The 25,015-nt window shown below is 34.6% G+C and overlaps 1 protein-coding gene, 2 long non-coding RNA genes and 1 other non-coding gene across 5 annotated transcripts; 1 reads left to right on the top strand and 3 right to left on the bottom strand.

Moving 5' to 3' along the window:
- The first annotated feature begins 1,223 nt into the window (after window positions 1-1,223).
- On the top strand, window positions 1,224-2,331 carry LOC128042867 (uncharacterized). The gene is made up of 2 exons (XR_008198354.1): window positions 1,224-1,311; window positions 2,106-2,331. It is a non-coding gene; the product is annotated as an uncharacterized LOC128042867 (long non-coding RNA).
- A 7,034-nt stretch (window positions 2,332-9,365) lies between these two features.
- LOC128042873 (uncharacterized) lies at window positions 9,366-12,662 on the bottom strand. Of its 2 annotated transcripts, XR_008198368.1 has the most exons (4): window positions 12,287-12,662; window positions 11,869-12,226; window positions 11,487-11,566; window positions 9,366-10,630 (listed from the first exon to the last, which is right to left on the bottom strand). It is a non-coding gene; the product is annotated as an uncharacterized LOC128042873 (long non-coding RNA). The 2 variants fall into 2 exon arrangements; XR_008198367.1 differs by having other exon boundaries at window positions 11,869-12,662.
- On the bottom strand, window positions 12,550-12,677 carry LOC128032316 (U6atac minor spliceosomal RNA). Its single transcript, XR_008188443.1, has one exon. It is a non-coding gene; the product is annotated as a U6atac minor spliceosomal RNA (small nuclear RNA).
- Window positions 12,678-12,926: 249 nt separating this feature from the next.
- On the bottom strand, window positions 12,927-16,914 carry LOC105791947 (protein ABCI7, chloroplastic). Its single transcript, XM_012620267.2, has 3 exons — window positions 15,962-16,914; window positions 14,333-14,592; window positions 12,927-13,380 (listed from the first exon to the last, which is right to left on the bottom strand). Exons 1-3 carry the CDS (start codon window positions 16,853-16,855, stop codon window positions 13,062-13,064), a joined length of 1,473 nt encoding a protein of 490 aa, XP_012475721.1. The 5' UTR covers window positions 16,856-16,914; the 3' UTR covers window positions 12,927-13,061.
- Between the last annotated feature and the right edge of the window lie 8,101 nt (window positions 16,915-25,015).

Here is a 25,015-nt window from a genome sequence, read left to right as displayed (position 1 = left end):
TGATATCCTTAATTCCTTTGAGTTAAATTCATTCACTCAATACAATCCTATTTTATCTCATTGTCACTATTGTGTCTTATTAATGATTAATATGATCATTGTCAATAAATGACTACGATAAATTGCTCTTTTGAGAATAAGCAATCCATGGCCACGTTCCATATTTATCAATCCACACAATGCCAATAAGAAGATATCATTAACTCTTTAATTGAGCTATGAATTTTACTATTGCTAGTAAAACCATGCCATACACAAGTCATGTACCCAACATACCGACTATGGGCTCGATCATCTTTAAAGCATAAGCCTCCACTTATATCAAAGCACATGAGTTGCATACACATGGTCAGTGACTAACTCAGGATTTAGGTAAATCACACCATAAATGTCATAAGTGAATTAATTCACAAATGGATTCAAAATTAATTCATCTTAGGTCCAATCTAATGTATCATTCTACCAATGAATACATCTATGTCTCTACTCGTGGAGTCAACTGTTCCGATAGCTAAAACTAGCCATCTCCCAAATTGAAATTGTAGACGACATAATAATCCTTCTTAGTATTTGAATCAAATGTTCACTTTGATTCTTTTTGTAATGGCCCAAATTTGAGGTTATCGGAACAGTAGTTTCGGGACCACAAATCCGATGAGAAAAATTTTATTTTTCTAATATTTTTATGGTCTACAATTTAACAAAATGATTTCGTGAAAATTTCGTTCGAAAATTTCGACGTTTGGGCACTCAATTTAGTCAAAAGGACTAAATTGTAAAAAGTGCAAAAGTTGACTTCTACATGTTAGAGGTGTCCAATTGTTATGAAACTTTAAATTGGAGGTCCTTATATGGTAATTATACCATTGGTAACTTGGTAGACAAAAATGGACATGAGATAAGTGAAATAGAAAATTTTTAAGTTAGGGGCAATTTGGTAATCTAGTAATTAAAATGAATTAAAAGGGAAAAAAATGACATAATCGGTAAAAATACCTAATGTTCATAAGTACATGTTAGAGTGGGAATTTGATGTTACCATAGAAGGGAAAAATGTTCAGAATGTTATAAAACATAAGAATAAGAGATGCAGTTTAATTTCCGAGCCTTGGGGCAAAAATGTAATTATGTAAAGTTTAGGGCAAAATTGTAATTTTGAAAAGTTAGAGTCGAGGGCTGTTTTGATGAATGTGATTATTAAATAAGTTAAATTTACTATTTTAGATCAAGAAGTACGAAACTCGAGGTTAGACAAAGGGAAGAATAAAGTTGAAGACTAAGTTGGTGAATTTGGCTATAATTGGTACCGAGGTAAGTTTACGGTAAATAAATGCAATATTTCAATATTTATTATTAATGCTGTTAATTTCCAGCAATTATGAATTTATTTTATGAATTTATTTGATGATGATCCAAGCATGAAATGATAGAGAATTAAAATTTAAAAGTCCCGTTGATACATAAGGATGGTACTGGATACGAATGTCATGACATTTGGGTAAAGAGATCCCATGTAAGACCATGTCTGGGACATGGCATTGGCATCCTTAAGATCATGAGAGGTCCCATGTAAGACCATGTCTGGGACATGGCGTTGGCACCGAGATGAGAGGTCCCATGTAAGACCATGTCTGGGTCATGGCATTGGCATAGAGATGAGAGGTCCCTATAAGACCATGTCGGGACATGGCATGGGCACTAACATGAGAACATCCCATGTAAGACCATGTCTGGGACATGGCTTTGGCATGTTATTATCGAAGAGACCCAAGTATCCTTATTATTCCAATGTAGCTCAACGGGCTTGTAAACGAATCATGTTCATGAAAGTTCGGTTTAAAGCATAAATGGCAAGCTCGTAAGTTGTAAGACTTAAGAACTTATTATACTATCAATTGATGTTCAACGATGCAGCAAGAGTTGAGTAAGTTATGCACACAAGTATTCTAAGTAAACAAGTAAGAGAACTAGTATGAGATTAACTAAAGAGTAAACTAGAGATATAGTCACTTGAGTTTAATTATTTGTGTGTAATGTTGTTATTTATTTGCTAGTAAACTTACTAAGCTTTATGCTTACTTCTTTTATTTCTCTTTCTCTTATAGTATTGCAAAGCTACTTCAAGGATCCTAAAGAAGTCGGAGATCGTCCACACTATCAACCACAACTGCTCGGTATTTTATGTCAAAACACGTTTGAGTTATGGCATGTATAGGGATTTAGTTATTTTGTATGTTTGTAATGATGATTTTGCTAATGAGTGATGTGTAAGTATTTGATGATGTATGGTCATTAAAATGGTTAAGGATGAAGGTGTTTGTTGTTATGAAAGATTAGGTGATAAATTATGCATGGAAATCATGAAAGGATAAAATTTTGCAAAGAAACAGAATTCAGGCAGCACAGTGACGTGAATTTGAAAAATCACCTTGGATGGTATAAAATGAATTAGAGGGTGAATGATATATGGAATTAAATCTTGTTGAGTCTATTTTCATGGAAAAATAGCATTGTAGCAAAAGGAAATTTATATTTTAAGATATGTGAATTTTAGTAAGATAGAGTCAGAACTGTTTTTGGAGTCCCCTGTTCTGAGTTTAGAAAATAATTACAAATTTTAAAAAAATGGTTATGAGTTGAAATTTACATGCTTAGATTCCTTAATGAGTCTATTTTCTGTAGGAACAAGTGGGAATAGCATATGAAAATCCTATAACGAGAAAAGTTATTTTTAGTAACAAGAGGTCAGAATAGTCGAATGGTGAAACAGGGGAGACTTTAACTAATAAACTGTACTAATTGGATGAACCAAAAATTCTAAAAGTTTTATGGTAGGAAGATATATGAGTCTAGTTTCAAGGAAAATTTACAGAGTTAAATTTTGAGTTCCGTAACTCAAGTTATAATTAATTTAGTGACCGCTGCGCAATTGGACAGCTTTGCTGTAAATAGTGAAAATAATTTGCAAAAGTAAATTTTTATGCTCCGAATTAGTAAGATAAGTTAAGTAATGCCTCGTGCTCGACTCCGGAAATGGTCTCGGGTAAGGGGTGTTACACTTTTACAGGATTACAGACTCATTTTGATTATCTACTGAAGTAAGTTGCCTTTCTCACAATGTAAACGTTCTTTACAATGCCACTTATCTTCAGTTTGAACTTTAGGCAATCAATAAGCTAATATTTGCTTGTCACAATTTCGATATGCATGCAAAATATAAAAGACATAAATACAAAAGACATAATAGTGAAAAGTGAAATTAACGTTATTTATTTGTTCATCGTTCAAATAAATAGAAAACAGTTACATGTTTACTACAATATGGGCATATTTCCCAACACAAACATCGTTAAATTTACAGTAAAACAATAATTTACACATGCAATTCATTTTTTTAATCCTTCAATTTCATCTATTAATTGTTTAATTAAGGTATAGTGACTAAATTGTAAAAGTCTTATCGTTATAAATTTTAAATAGCTAAAGGTTTCAAATGGTAAATAAACCATTTTGTTTCGTCAACAGTGGAGAATGATGTTAACATCCGCTAATTTTAGTTAATTGTGATTAAGGTTAAGTAATTAAGGTTTAATTAATTAATTTTTATTAATTAAGATTTAAACCAAATATATAAAGGTAACTTAGTGCATTTTTTGTCTTTATTTTTCTTCTTCTTCACCAAAACAACATATAACCTAAAGGGAAAAAGTTGTTTTTGAACTCAAAGCTTTCTGTCCTTAATTGGTAAGCATTTCCAAGACAAATTCTTGTAACATATGTTTTTGAGGTCATGTGAGCTTGATTTAGCTAGCCCATGTACTAATTTGTAAAATTGTTAAAGTTTTTGAAAGTTTCATTTTTGGATTCTTAAATAAATTGATGTTAAATTGTTAGATTTTAAGCTTATATTATTAAAAGGACTAAATGGTAATGTTTGATTGTTAGTTTTGCACATAAGGACTAAAGTGAATGCATTGTGAAATTTCAATAACAATAGATAGTAGAAGGCCTTTAATGAATTTGATTGAGGTTGATTTTAAAACCGAAGCTTAATATTGAAATTTATGGCTATTTGATTCAAGGACTAAATTGAATAAAATGTAAAACTTTAAAGCTATCAAAAATAAATTTTCATAGGTTCATTCATATCATGATATAATTTCTAAATGATTGGTATTGATGAATTGAATGGAATAATTGTATAGAACGAGAATTGGATCAAACTAGAGATAATGGGGAAAAGCCAAAATTGTTGATTAGTCCTTGAAGATTCAACTTTTTTTCCCAGGTAAGTTCATATGGTATTTATTTATATAAATTTTTGTGTATTTGATTTGTAATTATAAAAATGTTAGGTTACGAATTGGCTCGAGAGGTGAGATTTGGACAAAATTGAAAAGTAATGTTAATATGTGTATTAGATGCCCGTGTGAACTTAGTAAAGGTTAGGATATGATTGGCATGCCAATAGGGTTTTGTGCGTACTTGTACGGGATTGATTACAGATGTTAAGATCTAATATTTGTTGCAAACTTGCAAATACATGTGACACAGGTTTCGCTTGGATGAGTAACCTAATGTGGTTTTAAAGGTTTAGCCCGAATGATAACATGACATGTATGTATTTTCAGCTTGGAGAAGCAATTGCATGTGTCATTATGAAGGTTCAGACCGAACTGGTAACACAAATATATATTTAGCTCCGATGAGCAACTGGTTTAGTGTAGTTACTTGTGTATCCGAGTCTGTTTACTAGAGTTCATCGGGCTAAACGGTTAATATAAAATGAAAATTTGAAATGAAATTATATGAGTTTGATGTTCAAATGGATAAATGTTGAATTGTGTAACAGCTCGTTTTTTAGTGGTGTCAAAAACAGTGGTTTTGGGGACACCAAATCCTATGAGTAAGCTCGTAAATATTATATTTAATATTTACGAGTAAAATATGATTTCTAAAAGGTTTTTTATATGATAATATATGTTATATAAATGATTTATTAAGTTTAAGTGGTTTGACCCTAACGTCAAGTGGTTTTAAAAAATGAGGTATCGGGACCTCATTTCTATAAATTGAGCCATATTAAAATTTCGTTGACAAATTTTAACGTTTTGATAGTTAATTAATTAAAAGGATTAAATTGTAAAAGATGTAAAAATTAATCACTATTGGATTTGAGTGATTAAATGGTTAATTGAATAAAGGAAAAGGGGCTTAAATGGTAATTAAAGCATGGTCAAAGTATCCAAGCGGTGGTGTTATGATTGAATCCACTAGCTTTTGGATTAATTATTCTTTTAGTCCTAATTAGTTTGGGATTAAATTGTAAATAAGTTTATTTAGTTAGAATTTAATTAAATTGAAGGAACAATTGTGAAATTAAACCTTCCTTTGATGGTAATTATGTCATATATTTATGTGATGGACAAAACCTCATTCGCACAAACTTGGATAAAACCTTAGTTCCTTAAAACAAGTGAAAATATGGTTTAAAATTTTGATCATTTTACTATTAAAGGCCCATTTCCAACTTTATTTATGAAAATGGGGCAATTTTTTTTATTATTTACCGAAAATGGCCGATTTTAACAAAACAAGTTCACGTAAGAGCATTTTTGGGGGAAATTTCAGCAAAATGCGTCACTGGGGGAACGATTTTGCTATGTCAGCAAAAAACGCACCAACGTGGACGCGCTTTGCTGACATGGCAAAATCACTCCCCCAAGGACACATTTTAGCCCGTGTTTTTCTAGGGTTAGGGATTTTTGCATGTTTAGTCCCTAGAGTTTTTTAGTTTAGGGTTTTTAGGTTTTTGATAAGTTTAGGGTTTTTTTAAAAAATAATTAAATTAGATTTTTGGGGTTTAAAATAAATTAATTAAATTAGGGTTTAGGGTTTTTAAGAAAATCAATTAAATTATAGTTTAGTTTTTTTTTAAATAATTTTGTGTTTAGGGTTTAGGGAAAATTATATTGACAATATAAAAACTTTTGTTTTTTTTATAGTAGTTTCTGAAAAAATAATTTTGAGAAGACAGTTTTGAAAAGTTATTATAAAATGCTTCAAGCAGGATGCACTGTCAGCAAAATTACTGAAAAAAGCTCCCACGTGGACGCTCTTTTTCTATAGTAGTTCTTGAAAAAATAAATTTTGAGAAGACGGTTCTGAACAAATAGTGTCAAAAACACTTCAAGTAAGATGCACTGTCAGCAAAATTATTGGAAAAAGCTCCCACGTGGAAGCTCTTTTTCTACAATAGTTCCTGTTTAGCCTTAAACTATAAATGAGCCAAATTTCATTCTCAAGTTGCATAAGTTACAATAAGAAAAATTGAGGCTAAGTAGAATAGAAATTGAAGATGAGTGAACGTATTAGTGTTGTTATTTGTGAGGTCCGTGACACTAAGAACGACATTATTTTTTTATCGGATAACACAACACGACTGGTTTTTAACCAGAACATAGATTTGACAGAACTTCGTAAAAGAATTAGGTGTAAAATCTTCAGAATGACACCAATGAGAGTTTCGTATATTAAGTATCGATTTTGTGCTTCGGTTGATCCCGTGACATATGACTCATTTGATATCAAAAGTGGCCGTAGCTTAGAGGCGATGGTGCAGACTCATCTCGCTAGTGGATCACCCTATCTTGAGTTATATGTACAATTTTCATCGCCAAATGAAGCATTTGCGACTTCAACACTGCTGTTCGGGAGGAATATACGACCCCCACCCGACACTCTGTTAGTGGGAGGCAAAACACGAAAACGTCTGTGTTTGGTAACAGTATGGAATACACAACCCTTGCATGACACTCGGTTAGTGGATGAGACATGCACCTCGGTAGATCAATGTTTAATGCTGGAAATACGTACTAGGGAATGACATCAACTTCTAGTGGTTGGCAATCCACATCTGATTAAGGACGTTATGAAACGTCCACAAGAAGGGATGATGTACTTCCTACGATGTTTACCGGCGATGGGACCTCGTACGTTGCAAATGATGGTGGGTTGGATGATGAGTCCGATGTAGATCCACCTCGAGAACCCGGCTCAGATGATGCAAAAGTTGTATTATTTTCTGAACCGGAGCCTATTCCAAACGAACATGAAGATGTTGAAGGGGGTTCAGATGAAGAAAAAGAAGATCCGCGATTCAGGGCGTACTCGCCTCCATCCCACATGCATAATGTCGATTATCGATAGAGGATGCATTGAAGTTTCCATATCTACCACACAAAAGGCGTGACCGTACAAGTTCGTCATTAGATTCGGGTGAATTAGAAGTTGGTAAGGAGTTTTCCAGTAAGGATAGTTTTCTTGGTGTATTGAAACAACATAGCATCATGAACGGGGTTAACTACAACGTGGTTAAATCCAAATCCGAGAAGTTTGAGGCCAAGTGTGTAGTGCAAGACGATACATGTTCATGGAAAATCATGGCTTTGGTTAGAAAAAAGACAGGCTTGAAGGAGATAAAAAAAGTACAAAGGTCCACATACATGTGTTGTCGGTACAGCATCACTGGGTGTTTAGGATTTTTGAATAATACCGTTATTACGTAATGTTGTATTATTTAATGTACTTCGTTGACAGGTGTTTCACAAGATCATTCCAAGATGGATTCAGATATGTTAGCTAGCTTAATACTACCAACGGTAAAGGCGAATCCCAGGACTTCAATGTCGGTCTTAATTGCCAATATTCGTAGCTAATTGAGGTACACACCCTCTTACCGCAAGGCTTGGATAGCTAAGTAGAAGGCATTGAAAAAGATGCATAGTGGGTGGACCGCTTCATATAATGAGGTGTGGCAATGGTAGTAAGTGTTGGAGAGGTACGTCTCAGGTTGCATAACATGCCTTGAAACAGCACCTGCGTACTACAACGACTGATTGCTCCGTGGATGCCAAGTGTTCAAGCGTCTGTTTTGGAGCTTTAAGTAATGTCGGGACGCATTTGTATACTTCAAGTCATTGGTACAAATTGACGGTACCTTTATGTATGGTAGATATACCCATCGGCTATCGCTAGCCGTAGCACAGGATGGCGGTGGGAGAATCATTCCAGTTGTGTTTGCAATAACACTGGGAAAGTCAGGTGATGATTGAGATTTCTTTCTTTCTAGGTTAAGGAGGCATGTCTGCTAACCTGATATCTGTGTTATATCATATCAGGGCACTAGAATACTAGCTGCAATTGAGCGATAGGAAAACCTATGGGATCGCACACATTATCTGCATTGTCTAAGGCACGTTACGTCCAACTACTATAGGCAATATCGGTCTACCACTGAATGACGGCAAATGACCAACATGGGTATTTAATCTCTATTAATATAACTTCGTTTGTAATATTCAATTTATTCTGAATGGAAGAGTGGTATGTAATTTTCGCTATCAACTTTTATTGGTAGGGTACGAGATCAATAATGACCGTTTTCATGAGATGTTGGCGATTTTGCCTTTAGTTAATGAATAAGGAGAAAACTACCTCTGTAACATACCTTTCGAATAGTGGACACAAGCATAAGAAGGCGGCCTACGATGTGGTCATATGACCTCAAACCTAGCAGAATACATAAATTCTGTTCTAAAAGGAACGCGTCATTTGTCGATAACCTCGGTTGTACGAGAGAAATATTTTCGTTTAGCGGCACTATTTCCAATACGAGCAGCGAGTGATAAAGGCCAAATGCAGGGAGGCCATGTGTGGTGCTAGAAGGTATTGCAAGAAATTAGCAATGCGAAGGCACAGGCTAACACCATGCACACAGTGTGTCACAATCGCGACAACTTATGGTTTCGTGTGACGGAGTTTGACAAACCGAACCTAGGTATTACAGGCTGGTAATATCGTGTACACCTGAGAAATAGGACTTGCGACTGTGGGACGTTTGATGCACTTCGTTATCCATGCGCTCATGTAATTACAGCTTGTCAAAATATCTATTTGGATCTCATGAGATATGTCGACGAAGTGTACAAAATAGAATACATGTACAATGTGTGGAGACACGTATTCCCATCGATCCCAGATAAACGTAAGTGGCCGTCAATATCGCTTGCTCCGTTTAAGTTGTTACCAGATAGAGAATTGCGTCGCAAACCAAAAGGTCGACCTTACTCGAGTAGAATACGTAACAATATGGATATCCGGGAAAGAACGAACCAACAGAAATTGTGCGGATGGTGTAAGAACCCAGGTCATACAATTCGATCATATCCAAATCGAAATAGTTGATAGTTGCTGTGATAAAACTATGTTACATTATTTCTATTTTATTAAAAATATAAAAATATTGCCTTATTCAAAAGAATTTCTATTTTATTAAAAATATAAAAAATAAATTACTATTAAAATATTAAAAACAACTTTTATTTTATTAAATAAAACTATATAAAAATAGTTTGTACAAATATATTAAAAAAATTAATGTTGGTACCAGTCGAAATCAATGCCACATGGGGATTGTCAATGGTTACGTGCTGGATTCCTCCTTGGTTCAGCTTCCGGTGGGGGTTGTGGTTGCTCCGACGGGGGTTGTGGTTGTGGGTGTTGAGAGGATGACCCACCTTGATAGAATAAAGAATACGGAGGTGTTTGCATTACCCACGACGGAGGTGTTTGAATCCCATAAGGCAATGGGGTTGGTAATGAAAAGAGCTCTCGGACGGCACCTCGTGCGATCCCTCCTGTGACGGTGAATTATATACCGTCGGTTGAGTTAGATTCATCGGGAAAGGAGATGCACCGAGTCATGCATTCCAACCTGGCATAGGATCGGGAAAATGAAATATATAAGGGTTAGGATACATATAAGGGCTAGGATATGCACCTGGCATAATCTGAAGAGGCTGTGATGTGGATGTCGTCGGTTGAGGCATTGGGTCCGGTGATTGTGTGGGCGCTATTGATGGGCCCGTGCCGTCATCCCTTCTCCTTAGATTTAAAGGGCTGCGTCGTTCCCTTTCGACATGAATTTACCAACGCCTCTGTTCTTCTGACAGTAAATATGACTTGCCATGGATCCTAAACCATGGCATGTAATCCGGCACGCACACTAACTCTGGAACGATAATCAGTTCCGAGTAGGTATATGATCATACCAATTTTCCCATATTTGAATATATTCCGACCAGAATACCGACCAATTCGTATTCGATTGCCGTAAGTTGATTTTGTGCTAATCATCGAGTACCTCAGGTGCCACGAGAATCGGTTGTCGAAATCCAAATTGTCGCAACACTCTATACGTCTGGTGCATATCCACGAAAGCATAGTTGACCAATAGGACTTATCCAGAATTACTGCTCGAATTTTTGGATCCTCGTATAGTGTCCATTGAAACTTTATGAACCCGGTGAGTGCGGACACATCCACCGGCAATCCCAATTGTATCTGCACATCCTCCAAAGTGATGGTACACTCCGTATGGAAGATGAAATGTGTGCATCTCGGGTCTCTACCTCTCTATCAACGCACTGATGAGTTTCGGGTCCAACTTGCACCCCCGGCCTATAGTGGTTAAGTGTCAAAAACCCGCTTCCCGCAAGTAAATCTCTATCAACAGTGATGGAGGACCAGACATATAACGAATATATCATTGTAACACCCGATCTACAGACTGTTATAAAAAATTATAAAATAAAAATTAATTAAATTTACATAAATGAAAAAATATTAAATAATATTGAAAAATTAAAATTAACCCTTACCATTTTCATTTGTACGACGAAGATATGTTTATGATCGAGAAGAATTAATTTCTCGGCCATTGCTAACGTGATCAAATATTTTTGAAATTATAAAAAAAAATACTAATTCAAAAAAAATAAAGAGAGCTTTTTTGCCAAAATTAAAGAGAGTTTTGAGAAATTTGAGAGAAAATTGAAGAAATAATTTGTGAAAAAATAGGAGGGAGGAGTTTTATAGGTTTTTTTTTTTTACCGTTGGACCCCCCAACGGTCAAAAAATCGAATAGCCATTGGGAAAAAAAACACTAGCTAAAACGCGTTCCTGGGGGAGAGATTTTGCCACGTCAGCAAAGCGCATCCACGTGGGCGCGTTTTGTGCTGACATGGCAAAATCGCTACTCCAGGAATGCGTTTTACTGAAATTTCTCCCAAAAACACTCCTACATAGACGCGTTTTGCTAAAATCAGTCATTTTCAGTAAAAAAATGAAAAAAATAGCCTCTTTCCGTAAATAAAATTGGAAATAGGCCTTTAAGGATAAAATAGTCCAAAATTTTAGTGGGAAGCGCATTTCCTTCCTAACAGAATTTGGTTTAGTCCTGAGGACCCATCAAGGATTCTAATCCTGATTGGACTACTTGGCTTGAGTTGTTCTTCGATGGCAAAGATGTTAAAAGTGAGATGCCAGGGTAAAATATTGTTTACTTTTCTTTTTATTTTCCTTATAGTTTCTCAGCATCAAGAAAGAAATTAAAGCAGTTGTACATAGTTGAATAAGAGAATTACCATGCCAGGAGCTTCAGTAAGCTTGGAATTAAGCTCAAGGATTTCACCAAGATGGTTCTGTAAACAGTAGATCATGATAACTGCATAGATACAAGAGCTATTGTTATCATATACGGGAAAAAGCAATTAAGCTATCGTTTATATATGTCCTTAAAAATGGATCATGGAATCATGCTAAAGCATATTCTGTGTATCTAATATCTAAAACAGTCAATGAGGATTATCTAATTTTGCATACCCAGAAGCACATTAGCAATCTATTCCGAGGGGACACAACACATCCAGTAGAGAGATTTTCAGCTCCAAGAGCAAATTCATAATTATACAATATTGAATTCAAATTAATGGAATTACCAAAGTTATTATCAGACATCAGAATTACCACTAAATATTTGGAGGAAATAATCTGAGCATGGTCAGTGATGCTAAATTGCTAACGGTAGCCACTGAAACCTTCATGCTTCACCCATTCATTCACGTGAATTGGCACACTTCAATCCATCCAAAACTGCAAAATTCAATTTGGGAAATAATCCAGAAATTGCGTTTCTTTTCCTCCTTACAATAATGTTATCTTTGAATTGAAACCCGTCTACATGAAGAGAGGGTCAGGTGAGGTGAGTCTATTCTCGTAGGCGTATCCTGTACTATTTGGGAAAGTTTCAGTTTCAAGTTTGCAGCCGAGACACTTCCCAAGTTAGGACTTTGAAAAAGGAAAAAAAAGACCAAACCTTGGAGCCCTGGACAAATTATATATATTACTTTTCTGCAAATCAACAAGAGAGTAAATTCATCCATACCTATCACAGATCAGATAATGATATGAAAACGCAAAAGATCGCAGAGGAAACCGTAGGAAACATGAAAAGATGATGATGGAAACTACTGTCAAAACCTTGGGCCTGCTCATGCAACCAATTCTTCCAGGCTTAAGCTTATATACCGATCTCGACCTATATGTGCATCCCGTTGCATTGAGCTGAATGGTAAATGAGCCCTAAAGCATCGTAAATGAGATTAAAGCCCTAAAGCCAAATTATAGGTAGTTTTGTAGGAAAAGGGGAAAAAAATTGGGTTATAGATCCACCAAATAGGTGGGAAGCCTTAACCGGATGTGTTAACAGGAAAGCCCGAAAGCTGTTCCCGTCCCTGTCAGGGGAGATGCCAACCATCTCTCCTTTCTACGAACACAATCTAAACCTTACGAAAGGAGCTTTATATTTGCCTTGGATTTATTATTCTTAGTCGATGTGGGATCATAGAAACGCAAACAAGAGGACCACATTCTCGAAAGGAAAACGGTACAAGTTTTCCGTTCTTTCTTAACATCGTACGTAAAGAAGCAGCAACCAGGTTTTATTTTATAGTACATCCATTTTTATTCAATGAAGAAAGATCACAACCCGTGGACAACGGGAAAAGGTGATGATATGAAACAACTAAACATCAAATCGATAGTACAGCAATTTTCATTTCTATTCCAAAAAAGAACAAAATTTATTTGAGCAGAGGGATGATTATTTGAAAAATAGATAATTATCATAATTAGGTACATAAGCCATGACTTATGGATGATTATGAAGAGCCCTTCCTCCTGGATTTCAGCAAGGCTTTAACATGGTCTTTTACTTGCTTTTGGACAAAAGAATAGGGCAGCTTATCAATAACCTCAGCCCCGAATGAAAAGACAAGAGCCTCTCTAGCAATTTCCAAATCAATCCCCCGTGCTTGAAAGTAGAAGAGTTGGCTGTCTTCTAGGTCACTTATTGCAGCTCCATGCGAGCACTTTACATCATCAGCAATAATTTGGAGATTGGGTTTAACATTTACAGTTGCTCGAGGTTCAAGAAGAAGGCTCCTTGTTAGCTGCCCTGCATCCGTTTGTTGTGCATATCTGCAAGAGATAACAAGTATATGAGACCAAATAAACATAGACATCCATGTTCTTTGAGTAAATAGCAACTCTGTTGTTTTAGGTACCATCCACAGGAAAACAACAAAGGGAAGGCAATTTTCCAGGATACTAGGAAGAAAAGAACGAGAAATTAATGGGGGGAACAGTTTGGGGATTGGGGATAAAGAAATATATAAGCCCTTAAAACTTCAACTCTCAGCAGCTCATTTTCTGATAATCCTAACATGTTAAGTCCCGAAATTATCTTTCCCCATTCAGATCAAATTCCCAAGCTTTGACATGCTCACATATTCCCTCTCATTCCATGTGTTGCCACTAGCTCTCCACCAACTCAACTAATGCTGCAGTAAGTTCATTACTTTCCTTTTATGTTTACTTTTACACTGGCGATCCACATCTTGCAACAAAGTATCTTTATAATAGCTACTCCGATAAGAGAGTAATTTAACCCACCCTAAACTCACATTGTTTTCTATTCAACTGTGGAAAAAGACTCAATTCTGGCAACCACTTCTAGAAGTCACATGAGGCGCCAAGACTTCTCCCCAATTTGGTTAATTTACACACAGCAATGAGCAATGATTGACACTTCAGAAAATAAAAATAACTGCAGGAGAATCACCTCTAAAGAGAGTAAATTAAAATCCAAAACAGAATGAAAACAACCAACAAAGTTAAACCTAGTAGCGAGTGGCAACAGCCAGCAAAAGTAGATTAACTTTTTAGGCTTTTTCTTCTGCATAAATTTAACTTCTTGATCACCATATTCATTAGCATGACTATAATAAGTACACTCTTATAATAAAACTCATTCAAAGGAGAACTGGAGACCATTACAGGAGAATGCTTTGCGGTATTTTCATGTACACTAGGCTACAATGTAAGCATAAAAATATTTAATAAATAAATAAATAACAGACAACAGCCTTACCTGTTCACCTTCACATTCCCATCAAAAACTGCCTGCCCAGATGAATGAGCCACGATACATTTGTGAACTTGCTGAGAATAACCTCGTGGATGGTCCAAAACTATTCTACTGTGTAGGTCTTGAGTTTGATCACCAACACTCAAATGAAATGTTGTCAACTCAGTTACTGTATCAGAGCCCAATTGTTGAACATGGACATTATGCCTGCTCAATTTTCCACCTGTGCTTACCTCCACAAGCTCATAGGTACTAGTTTTTTCCTACACATAGCCATTAAGATTATTAGAATACCACTGAGTAAATCGTAGGCATATATTTAGATTCAATCCACATAATATTTGGGGTGGCAGACTTGTTGAACATGAATACAAGGCTAAAGCCATTCGAAAAGGGGTTAAATTGTGAACATTAACTGAGATGAGATAAGAGGGCTGGAAGTATTTGCTATGAGGTAATAACTAGGAGTAAACGATCCAAATTTCCATTTCCAAGGATTTGATCAGTGTTGTCAAGGCGCTAGGTGTGCTTTTTTGTAAGGCAATAGGCATTAAAAAAAGCCTGCCTGATTGGATTTCTCTTTAATTTCTTTTATTTTTCATTGTTTTCATTTTATATACCTTTACTAGTAAGAAAAAGAAAAAATATCAAACTCTATAATTCTTGATATTTGAGCATTCAACAATGACCATAAGGAAATCATGCATATTGACCAATAAATAAAATTGCATGCTTTGTAGATAAATTAGACCTCACTTTAGAGTTTACAATATATTCTAAGATTTATATATATTATATATACACACAAAACTGCAAAAACTCACACACACACACACACAGATATATTGTGCTTTACTTCACTCAGGCAAGCGTGTTTTTTTCCTTGCGCCTGAGGCAATATAAGGATTCTAGTGCCCAAAATGCAGCCTTGACAACACTGGATTTGATCAGTCTGCTCTCGTTCTACTCTATCTATTTCCACATTTAACATGGCATTCATTTCCTCTTCTATCTCCCTCTTCACTAATACCTTAAGCATTTGTTTCACAACAAATATGGGAAGTTTGTCCACCTTAATATGCAATAATTTTTTTTTGTTGATTAGAAGGATGAATTGCATCATTTTTTGGTTCAAGCTAGTTTCATCTGATGCAACATAACATTTCAGACTATATGATCCGCATTTATGGTGGGTTGAAGAGGTGATTAGTGTGCACCATGACTAGAAATTTAATCTCTACCGAAGCATCCATCCACCCATCCTAGCCAAGTCCGCAGTTCCCAAGACACCAATTTCCTGATATTAATTCTGAATAGGTAAAGGAAAACAAAAGTATGGTCTTGATGCCGCTAAATTGAGAAAAGGAAATTGACTGATGATGGATCATCTTTCAAGAGATATCTATGGAAGCCATTTGGACTTGAATTTCATAGTTGTTTCTACCGCATCACAACCTTTCTGTTGCCATCGTAAATAAAATTTCATTCATTTGCCTAAAAAGTACTTCCTCCATGAAGAACTATAGACCACTATACAAGCATAAATGAAGCTATTCACTGAACTAGCAAGTTATACGCTAACTTCACAATAAACAATAAAATCAATTCAAGAAGCAATAACATCAAATTTACCTGCCGGACTGAAGTCCACTTGATATGAGCAGCACTCAAAGATTGCTTTTGCAAATAAGAGTGGCTAACTTTTCCACCTTCTCCGACCACCACCTCCAAGACTGAATTAGTCCAATAACACTCACTCCCTACTTTACCAACAAACTCCTCAACAATCCCGACTTCCCCCCCTTTCTCAACCAAGACAAACACTCTCGGATTCGAAAGCGGCATCTTTTTAGACCCCTTATCAGCTCCCTCAACTGCAATGTACTTTAAATAAATAGGATTCTCAACTCTACACCCTTCAGGCACATAAACAACCATCAAATCAGGTGCCCCCAATCCATTAACAGACCAAAATAAATCACCCCATTCAAAATCACCTAAAAGTTCACATACCCTTTTGAGAATTCCCTCTGAAGATAACTTTGACAAGCTACCTACATATACACCATCAGGCAAATTTGATGAACTAAAAGAAGAATCCACGAGAAACCCATCAACGAAGTTGAAAATTTCAAACTGGGTATCTCTCGAAACCTCCAATAAATCAAGGGAATTTGGTGGGTGAGAAATTGGGTTTATATCTGAATTCTTGATAAAAGACGTATCTGTGAAGCGAAAAGACTCGTCTTTCCGAGAGGGCCATTGAGTTGAAAGAAGGGTTTCAGAGGAGTTGTCTCTAAGCTTTTGAAGTGGCAAAGAAGAAGAAGAAGAAGAAGGGAGAGAGTCTTCTAATGAGTCAGCTAATTGGAGAACAAATTGATCAGTAAAAGAAGCTTGTGGAGACTCTCTAATTGTTTGGATAGAGAGTTTGGTTTTGGTTCTTTTGGGTTTAAGGTTTGGTTTTGAGGTCGTGAGTTTCGGAGTAGAGTGAAGAAGATTTTGGTGAATGAATGTTAGGGCAGCCATTGGCGAGCGGCTGAGAGCTGTGGCATTTTGGACCAGGAAAAGTTTGTATATTTGTAGTTAAGACAGAAAACAGGAAAATTAGATTTCCACCCCCCTTTCCTATTAAAATTGCTTAATGTCCACCCCCAACTATCCTCCGCAGTCGACATTCAAGTACTTGAAATCTTTACTAAAAAAACTAGTTATTCTTTGGTGAGGATTGAAATTTTAAAACTTAAAAATATAATTATTAAAAATAATTAAATTAAAGTACATATATTAAATCTACAACTGTCACAAAGTACAAGAATTAATATCATAATTTAACCTCAAAAATTCAATTAAACCCCTAATTGAAGTCTACAATCAATTGAGTTTTTAATTAAAAGTTACAACCAATTAAGCCCCTAACTTGGAGAAAACTCGAAAAAACAGATGCTTGAAAAATTTAATACGAATAGTGATAAGCTAAATGAGATTCTTGTTACTATCAGGTGGAATCCAAGAAAAAATGAACTTAACTATGAGGAGAAGGAACGGAAATCACTAACGAAAAGTTCACCGGTGCTTGTGAAGGCCACAAATTGTATTGGTAGAAGTGAATGCTCCAAGAAGCCTATGTCGATCCAACATGTGAAGAAGGTAAACTCTAACCATAGAGTTATTTGTCATTACTACACCAGAAAGGGATTTTGTTGGATCACAAGAACTTGAAAATCAAGTTATTACTAAAGTGTTTGGATTGAAAAGGAATGGATGAGTGCAATATTAATCTTCATAACGACTACGAAGAGAAGAACTAGATGAAATGAAAGCAACAATAGCAAAGATACAGGCCAAAAGAAAATAAGACTGGCGAAGGTTGGAGGAAGTACAATCCCAAAATGTGCAACTTCAATATTTTGTTAATCATATACGTTAGCTTGTTTGTGTTACCGATTAAATGTTAAAACATTTTGTTTATCTATTATTTTCACATGAATTTCAAACCTTTTCAATTGTAATTAATTTATTAGTTTTTAGTTGGTATTTGAAAACCATTATATCTTATTGTGCTTTAAATATTTGTAAATGTGTATTAAAATGTCACTGAAAGTGTATTCTAGGGCGTTAGTATATAAAATGTCATTGCAGGTGCAGTTTTCGTGGCGTTTATCAGAAAATGCAGCTAAATATACAACATTTTAAGAAACGCCTCTAAACGTATTATTTGCGGCTAAAAGTATACAAAACGCTGCAAATTTGTTCAATGAATTTACTGGCGACACTTTTTGCGGCGTTTAGAAACGTGGTATATCTCTATTTTGCTGTAGTGATGTATGCTCTTAGTGCGGAGCTCTCCATAATCAAGGGGATGATTGATTGTATACCATTTCACCATGGCCGCATTGTGTTTATTATCCAAAACCCTTCAAATGAAGTTCCTCACTAACCCTTCTATCTCCTTGCAAATTTCATTTTTATTCTACAAATTCCGAGCTTTTCATTTAATGTTAATCCATATCAATACAAACCATCATCAGTATCACTTAACATAAGCCTAATAGTTTATCCATCACCAATAACCCAAATACGCTAGGGTATTTATTCATTTCCCTTCCCTTCTTCCACTTTTTTCATTTGAGCGTCACTTCATGTCCCGGATCTTCATCAATCTTTCATAGTGTTTTTTTTTTTGTGTGTGTCAAAAATTTTCATGTTTTCACTCTTTTCTTTTTATTTTTTATATTCATAATTGTCGATGCATTGCATCAACAATTGTGGAATTTTGTGGAATGAGATAGGGTTGAGTGGTTAAATTCTTTTGGAGCATGGAACCATAAACAGAGAGGAAAAAGAAACCCCTTTTGAGACGTTTGTCAACTTTTATTAAATCAAATTAGACCTCGGTTCGGATTATAATTATATAACAATAATCATCATCAAATTTCATACTCTGGTTAACAAGCAAAACATTATCATCAATTACCCTCCGAACACCTATTTCATTTCTTTTTTTTTATCAATTTTATATTAATTTTTCTTTTGGTGGGTTATTGGGTTGGGTTGGATTTGATAAACTTATGCCCAAAGTAAATTGGGCCGAATGTATGAAAATTAGAACAATAACAAAAACTAGGGTTCTGATACATTTAAAGTTAAAACATTTTTCCATATTTAACCAAAAAAGTTACCTTTTGTCTACAATGTCAATTGGTGACTAGGACCAAAAAATTCTTACAGCAAATATTGTTCTTAAATTCAAACTCCTAATAGTTTATTTAATGTTACTCACCCACATCATATGATTCTTCTTTTTTAAACATATGTACACAACCTTTCAACTATATAACCCACAAAAGCTTACTTCTCTATCGTAGTTGAAATGTGATTTTAGAAAAATGTTGTTAATAACTATTATAAAAAGTGTGATTTATTAATTTCGAGTGTTTAACATTGTTGTAATAAACTATGGTGAAATTTTTTTAAAATTAATTAATTTAAATTATATTTAATTAATTTAATATAATGATATATGAAATATAAATTTTAAATAATTTTAAGTAATTAATTTAAATTATTTTTAAAACTAATGATTCATAAAATATTTAAAATTCAAATATGATGATAAATTATATTTAATTAATGTAATGATATTTGTAAGTAATAATTACATAATTTAATATAAAGAAACATGAAATATTTTAATAATTTTAATCTAATGATATATAATTAAATTTTAAATATTTTTAAATAATTACTATAAATAAAAGTATTTAAATAAGCTCACCTCAAAATACAAAAGTCAAAAATAGCTAATTTTCAACTTTTATATTTGGGTGAAAAATCACTTTCAACTCCAAAAAATTAAGTGTTTTAGCTTTTAAGGTTGAAAATGCATTTAAAACCTCAAAGTAATAATAATAATAATAATAAAGAAACAGGGGCAAAAAAAAATACAACAAAGGATAGAATACTTAGAGAGTAGAGATCTCAATGGAAGAGACAATATCACCTTTTTAATTTATACAATTATTTTAAGAAATTAAACAAGTAAAAGAGGTTATTTTACTTCTTTCATATGCTTAATGTTCATTTTCTAATTTCACCAAAAGAGTTACTTTTGTCTACCAGGTCATTAGTTGACTAAGAAAACCAAATATTATTCTTACATTCAAACTCCTAATTGTTGAATATTTGAAAATGGATTGTTTAGGTTTTTGTTTAATAGTGTGAAAATAAAATACAACTTTGAAGGGATAGAAAAATAAAAAATATTTTTTTTATAGGTGTGTTTGGTAGTAGAGATGGAAGTTGATAGAGTTAAAAAATGAAAAGAAGAAAAAAAATGAAACATTTGAAGAATGTATAATTTTAAATTAACATACATATCTACACCTATCACATGGGTCATGTTGACACCATTTTTTTGGATGGAAAATGGGGTCGACTTGGGTTTTGAAAATGAAAACGAAAACGGGAGTCGCCACCAATCCTTTTTGATAAGGTGTGATTGGATCACCTCGAAAAGTGGTTGTTTTTAATAAAAGGTTTGATTTTATTAAAACAACAAGTTTGGTCCACGAAATTCAAAAAAACGGGTTCGGGAGTCAGTTATGCACGAGAAAGGATTAGCACCCTCGATACGCCCAAAATTAGTACCTAGTTGATTACTTAATGTCTTAGTGTCGAAGATTGAAAACTTTAAAGAAATTTAAAATACGATCCCTAAAAAAAACTCGAATGGCATGGATTTAAATTCAATAGGATATTTTGCAATTTGGTTAAACGATAAATCGAAACCCAGCACCTTAGGGCACGTCCCTCGAATTTCCAAACACAAAACATTGCCTTATTTTGAAATTTTTAAAAAGGATATTAAGCCATTTGGTTGAACGAGAAAAATCGACACCCAGCACCTTAGGGCATGTTTTCTCGAATTTCCAAACGCAAAACATTACCTATTTAAAATTTTTAAAAGGATATTAAACCATTTGGTTGAACGAGAAAAATCGACACCCAAAGACCTTAGGGCATGTTTTCTCAATTTCTAAACGCAAAACATTACCTTATTTATAATTTTTTTGTTTTTGAAGTATGGTATTAATATGCATAATGGAATAGCAAATATGACATTGTGCATAAAATAATATGTAAAGAACGAAATAAATAAAATAAATTTAAAATTAAATCAATCATGTATATACAAGTAAATAAAAAAACTAAAACATTTTAAAGAATGAACATATAAAATAAATAAATAAATAAATGAACATTAAGTAAAACAAATAATAACAAAGAAGAAAATAGATCAAAATTATATAAAATATATAAAAATATTCATGCGCGTATAAAGAAAATATTTAAAATTATAAAATATGAAAACATATATGTATATATATATGTTTTAACGTTATTAAAATATAAAAGCTTATATAAGTATATACGTATATGTATGTATGTACCTATAAAAGGATAAAAGAAGATATATTAATATATATATATATTCGTAAGAGAAATATATATGGACATATGTGTATATATATAAATTATAAAGTATAAAATATATATATATATATATAGGTACACAGGTATAAAAAATATGTATGTATATAACAAAACTAAAAAGTTAAAAGATATGAACGAGTAAACAATAAGAAAAATTGTAGTAACAAAGATAACAATAATAATACTAATATTTAGTTTAATAATAATAAAAGTCACAACAAAATAAGGATTAAATTAACAAATAAATGAAACATAAGACGAAATAGAGAGCAAAATGAAATTATAGGGTAAAAACTACAATAAAATAAACAAGAAAGACTAAAATGGAAATGCGCGCAAATATCGGGGACCAAATGAATAATAAAACCATTATTAGGACACGTGTCCGTTGCCCAGTACGCCGGAGAGTTAGGGACGAAATCGAAAAAGAGACAAAAGTTCGGGGCTAAATTAAAAGGAAATAAAATTGAACAAAAGGAGTAAATTTAAAAGAAAATAAACGCAGAAGGACCAGATTCGAAAATAGACCCTTAGTCCAAAAACACGCGAATCCTTGAGGTCCAATGGGTCGGATCTCGGGTCGCTTCAAAACGGCGCCGTTTTGGCGCTGAAGCTCCCCAGCGAAACGACGTCGTTTTGCTAGCAGTATAAAACTCAATTTTTTTTTTGAAAAGGCTCATTTTTCTCTCATTTCTCAAAAAGAATAAAAGCCCTTTTTCAAAAGCTCTCCCCCCAGCCCTTGCATCCGGCCCACTTGCCTCTGGGTCCACCGTGTCGGCCGTCGATTCGTCGGCGCCTGGCCATTGCTCACGGTGGCCGTCGGGGGTAAAAAGGTGCCCCTTTATAGATCCCGACCTCCTAAATCCGGATCCGGGTTTAAAATCCTCAAAATATTAACCAAAAGGCCCCAAAACCCAAGAAACCTCTCGGTTTTCGGCCACCTATCCTCGGAGGTGGCTACCTCGATTGTCCCGGTGGCGTTAGGAGCCGAACACAGGTGAATCCTTCCTTTTCTTTTTATTTCATTTGTAAGAAAAATAAAATGAAAATAAAAATAAAGATAAATAACGAAATGAAACAAGAAAATTAAATAGATATCAACCTTCAATTTTTATAATTGACTTCTTTTCTCTGTTGTATTTCTCTTGTTTCAAAGTTTTTTTCTTGATCCAAAACCCTCCCGTTTTACAACATGTTTCGGCTTTATAACCGAAAATAAAAATAGAAAAATATTTGCTCCTCTTTTGTGTTGCCTGTTTCTTTGCGTGTTTGCTCTGTTTTGCAGGTGAGCAGTTGGGCGACGGGACGTGCGCGGCGCAAGTGGCAGAGCAGGTGGACGAAGGCCCTAGGTGCGGCACACCTACGGTTGCTGCTGTTTCTTTTTTTCTTTTCTGCAAATGGGCTAGGGTTAGGTAGATTGGGTTTGGGCTTGTTAGGCTATTTGTTTTGGGTTTGTTAATAGTTTGGTTTGTATTGGTTTTGATGGGTTTTGAAATTTGGTGTTGTAGTGGGTTTGGTATTTGGGCCCATTTTTTGTGTTTGCTGTTTGTTTTTTTGCTTTGCTTCTGCTTGTTGGGCCCGGGCATAAATTGGGCTGTACAGCTGCCCCTCTTTGCTCGTTGTCGTGTAACGAGAACAAAGCAAAGACTAAGAAAGGTCAATTTTGTCCGGTCTCGTCGAGTGTTGACTTCTTCTAATGTTTTTCTTCTTCAGGTAGTCATTCCAGTCCACTGCGTCTTATCGCTTCGATCTACTCCACTACACTTTAGAGAGATATGACCTGTAGTTTCAATCCACTCTGCTACAACTTTAGGGGGATGAGATTTTGGTTCTTCGATCCATTCCATTGTAATATCAGGGAGATAGGATTTGTAACTCGTAACTTTTGGAAAGTAAGATTCGTCATTGTGGCTTTAATCTTTTTAACTGCAATGTTGGAGAAACAAGATTCACCAATTTGGTTTTAATCTATTCCACTGCATCGCTTGGGGCGTAAGATTCGCTGTTGTAGCTTTAATCAAGATTCACTGATGTGGCTTTAATCTTTTTAACTGTAATGTCGGAGAAACAAGATTCACCAATTTGGCTTTAATCTATTCCACTACATCGCTTGGGGCGTAAGATTCGCTGTTGTAGCTTTAATCAAAATTCACCGATGTGGCTTTAATATTTTTAACTGTAATGTCGGAGAAACAAGATTCACCAATTTGGCTTTAATCTATTTCACTGCACCGCTTGGGGCGTAAGATTCGCTGTTGTAGCTTTAATCAAGATTCACCGATGTGGCTTTAATCTTTTTAACTGCAATGTCGGAGAAACAAGATTCACCAATTTGGCTTTAATCTATTCCACTGCATCGCTTGGGGCGTAAGATTCGCTGTTGTAGCTTTAATCAAGATTCACCGATGTGGCTTTAATCTTTTTAACTGCAATGTCGGAGAAACAAGATTCACCAATTTGGCTTTAATCTATTCCATTGCATCGCTTGGGCGTAAGATTTGCTGTTGTAGCTTTAATCAAGATTCACCGATGTGGCTTTAATCTTTTTAACAGCAATGTCAGAGAAACAAGATTCACCAATTTGGCTTTAATCTATTCCACTGCATCGCCATGTAAGATTTCTTTGTTGTAGCTTTAATCAAGATTCACCGATGTGGCTTTAATCTTTTTAACAGCAATGTCAGAGAAACAAGATTCACCAATTTGGCTTTAATCTATTCCACTGCATCGCTTGGGGAGTAAGATTCGCTGTTGTAGCTTTAATCAAGATTCACCGAGGTGGCTTTAATCGTTTGAATTGCAAACTATGGTTTTTTCGATCTGCTTTACTGTCAGTACAGGAAGGCACGTCTGCTATCTTCATTGATCTGTTCTCTGGGGAACATGACTTGTATAATCCATTTGGTGGACCTATTTATGCCTAGTGTTTAGGATGTCATGATTAAAATGAATCAAAATTTCCTAACTAGATGTGTATGAATGATATTTGCATGAATGCAGAATGTCATGAGAATAATCCATTTTTTAATGTTTGAGTTGTTATTGCTCATTTTTTATCACTGACGTGTTACAACGCCTTCTTGCTTGGCTGACATATCCAAAGAAACACTTAATCAGATTGCCCCCACTGTAAATCTCTAAGTTTAATCCACTAGGATGCAAAATTTGTACCATCATTCTCCCACTGTAACCCAATGGTAGAAAAATATGGCTTTTTCTTGATCTTCTGCTATCACAATTCAAGGATACAGAATGCGAAACTCTTTAGTCTCCTACACTATTCCCAAGGTGTCATACCAAATGTCTATGCACAATGAAGTATTTTCTTCTCACAAAAAACCTTTTCTTATCACTCGGTGATCATTGCTTGTTTGTTCATTAAGCTTTGTCACCAACACGGCATCTTGTCATTTTGTTCAATCAATGTTTAGACAACAAAATCTGAAAGGATAGTCTTTAACTTAGACTCTTCCTTCTTAGATATTTCACCCTTTAAACTTGGTGTTTTCTAAACAATAGTCCTGTTTCAGGTCCCTATATTATTTAGAAACTTCTAGAGTAATATGCAAAACTTCCATTGTGAAAGTATTATTAGTCCATTAATCATTATTCTAATGCAACATGCTTGCAAAAAAAAATCATAATGATAGGTAAAATAGAATTGATTTGAGAGCATAGCTCGAAATGAATAAA

The sequence above is a fragment of the Gossypium raimondii genome, chromosome 8 (genome assembly GCF_025698545.1).
Source record: "Gossypium raimondii isolate GPD5lz chromosome 8, ASM2569854v1, whole genome shotgun sequence".
Lineage (NCBI taxonomy): Eukaryota > Viridiplantae > Streptophyta > Magnoliopsida > Malvales > Malvaceae > Gossypium > Gossypium raimondii.
This window is presented reverse-complemented; position numbering and strand designations above follow the sequence as displayed.